Raw genomic sequence first — 3,241 nt, forward strand, 5'->3', positions numbered from 1 at the left:
TCTGGTTCTGGTGTCTCAAGTTCTGTTAACCCATCTGCCTCTTCTGGTTCTGGTGTCTCAAGCTCTGTTAACCCATCTGCCTCATCTGGTTCTGGTGTCTCAAGTTCTGTTAACCCATCTGCCTCATCTGGTTCCGGTGTCTCAAGTTCTGTTGCCCCATCAACCTCATCTGGTTCTGGTGTCTCAAGCTCTGTTAACCCATCCGCCTCTTCTGGTTCCGGTGTCTCAAGCTCCAACTCTCAACCAACCTCCTCTGGTTCCGCTTCCGGCGCCTCGAGCACTATTACTTCCTTCTCTGCTTCTGGAACAAGTGCTACTGCCTCTGGTTCTCTTTCTTCCAGTGACGGTACTATTTATTTGCCATCCACAACAATTTCTGGCGATATCACACTTACAGGTGATGTATTTGCAACAGATGCAGTTGAAATCGCCGCTGGCGGCAAACTAACCCTTCTTGACGGTGACAAATACGGATTCTCAGGTGACTTGAGAGTTTACGGTGGTCTGTTCGTCGCAAAGTCAAAGGCATCTTACTTAGGTTCCGCTTTCGACATCTCAGGTCCACTTTTCGAAGTCTCTGGTGAATTCAATGCTCAAGAACCTGCTGCTACTTCCGCATCCATCTACTCATTCACACCTGGCTCTTTTGAAAACAGTGGTGACATTTCTTTATCTCTATCTGAAGCCAAGAAGGGTGAGGTTACTTTCTCTCCATACTCTAACACTGGTGCCTTCTCTTTCTCCAATGCTATCCTAAACGGTGGTTCTGTCTCTGGTTTGCAACGTAGAGCTGAAGATGAAGGATCCACAAATAACGGTGAAATAAACTTAGACAATGGAAGTACTTACGTTATTGTCGAACCTGTTTCCGGAAAGGGTACAATCAACATCATCTCCGGTAACCTATACTTGCACTACCCAGACACTTTCACTGGTCAAACTGTTGACTTCAAGGGCGAAGGTGTTCTTGCCGTTGACCCAACCGAAACCAACACTACCCCTATTCCTGTTGTTGGCTACACTGGTAAGAACCAGATTGCCATTACCCAAGACGTCACTGTCTCCTATGACAGCGCCACTGGTGTTTTGACTGCAACCAAGGGTAACGCTGACTTCTCTTTCGCTATCGGTACTGGCTTCTCCAGTTCTGGCTTCAGCGTCTCCGAAGGAACTTTCGCAGGTGCCTATGCTTACTTCCTAAACTACGGTGGAGCTGTTGCCTCTAGTTCTGCTCCATCATCTGTTTCCTCTACATCTGGTGCTTCATCTGTTTCCTCCACATCTGGTGCTTCATCTGTTTCCTCCACATCTGGTGCTTCAACCGTTACCTCCGGTTCAGTTACTGGTTCCACTTCAGAGACCGCATCCGTTTACACCACTACATTGACTTCCGGTGAAGTTACAAGCACAGTCGTAGTTTCCTGTTCAAAAACAACTGACGCTAGTGGTCACATCTATACTGTTACAACAACCGTTCCATGTACTACTACCACTGCTACAATCACTTCTTGTGATGACAATGGATGCCACGTTGTTCCAGCTCCAACCACCACTACCGCCACAATCACTTCTTGTGATGACAACGGATGTCATGTTGTTCCAGCTCCAACCACCACTACCGCTACAATCACTTCTTGTGATGACAACGGATGTCATGTTGTTCCAGCCCCAACCGCTACTGCCACCACTGAAACTGTCTCTTCAAAGTCGTACACCACTTTCACTGTTACTCACTGTGAGGACAACGCCTGTAGTGTCAAGACTGTAACCTCTGAGGCTCCTAAAACCACTTCAGCCACCACTGTCACGTCTGAAGCTCCAGTATCTCACACCACCCTCACAGTTACTAGCTGCGATGATAATGGTTGTGAAGTCAAGACTGTCACTTCTGAAGCTCCTAAACCAACTACCGCTACCACTGTCGTCACCTCTGAGGCTCCTAAGGGAACTACAGCTACCACTGTCGTTACCTCTGAGGCTCCTAAGGGAACTTCTGTTACCACTGCCACTTCTGCTGCTCCTAAAGTAACTTCCGCCACTACTACTGGTTCCGAAGCATCTAGTTCAATCATCAAGTATGGTTCTTCTGCTTCTAAAACCCTCACTGGTGTTGTTGTCCAATCTGAAGGTATCGCCGCTGGTTTGAAAACCAATGCTCTAAGTGCTTTGGTCGGTGTTTTCATTTTTGCCTTTTTTTAACTGAGGATTTAACTGCACTCCTTGAAAGTTAGATATGTATTTTCTTATACACTTTGTGTAAACGTTCATGTAGTTTTAGCCTAAGCTAAAAAATACCCTACTTCTTTTTTGAAATACTCTTTTTATGAACATTTTTGTTGTAGGAAACTACAAACTGAGATTATGCCTTCTCTTCTGTCCCTCAATGAGATAATTCGACCTTTGAGCGGATCCTTTCCGAAAGCGAAAGAATCGTCCTATTATGAAGCGGCCTCATTTTCCAAGAAAAACGCGCAGGAAAGCCATTCTTTCAAAGGCACGCTTGCGCGTTGCTTAGTTAAAAAACTTCATAGAGCCGCTTTAAAAGTAGGCACCCTCTTACTCACCAAAAGTGGTTTAACGTACCCAGCCAGAGGTGCTTTGCGCAGATTAAGAACTCCGAGGCTTCATTTTGGGTCGATAATTCTCTTTAGAATGCCATCACATGACTTTCACATGATCATGTTGAAACGCGCTGCCCGAGAAAAAGCGTTCTGCCCGATATGCAAGGTACGTCAGGTATGTGAGCTCGCGGCTAAGAAAAGGTATAAGATGAGAAAAGGTAAGATTAGTGAGGTGAATGATAGGAGTATGCGGCGGCTCAGTGTCTTGTAAGGTTGTATTCATGTCTTCGGGGAGTAAGAGCATGGAAAGTTACGGTTTAGATGCAGTTATGTATATATAAGTGTATATGTGCTTGATGAAAAGTGAATAAGTAGAGTAAAATTTAAAATATGAAATGTGATTTTTTAGCGTCCGTAGGAGTATGCGATGGTATTATGATGTATTGTGTGATATGGTATGTTATAGTATCATATTTGGCATCAGTGTGAGTATGGGAAGGCATTAATGTCATAGTGAGTGTAGTATAGCATGATATATGATATTATGTAGAGATGCATGGTATGCGATAATATAGAGATAGAGTGATGGTAATATAGTGTGATGATATTATGGGTAAAGATGTTGATATCCCAGGAGCATCCCTGTAAGTATGCGGTTGTTGTATATAGAGAAGGTATTA

General features: G+C 44.5%; 1 protein-coding gene across 1 annotated transcript; it reads left to right on the forward strand.

Annotated features, from left to right (window-relative positions):
* Positions 1–2,361: 2,361 nt before the first annotated feature.
* Positions 2,362–2,832, forward strand: DI49_1321 (uncharacterized protein; the record flags this gene model as incomplete). Its single annotated transcript, XM_018364523.1, has 1 exon — positions 2,362–2,832. The coding sequence occupies one exon, from the start codon at positions 2,362–2,364 to the stop codon at positions 2,830–2,832; it is 471 nt and encodes a 156-aa protein (XP_018223324.1).
* Between the last annotated feature and the right edge of the window lie 409 nt (positions 2,833–3,241).

This window comes from Saccharomyces eubayanus, chromosome IV, assembly GCF_001298625.1.
Source record: "Saccharomyces eubayanus strain FM1318 chromosome IV, whole genome shotgun sequence".
In the NCBI taxonomy this organism is placed as follows: domain Eukaryota; kingdom Fungi; phylum Ascomycota; class Saccharomycetes; order Saccharomycetales; family Saccharomycetaceae; genus Saccharomyces; species Saccharomyces eubayanus.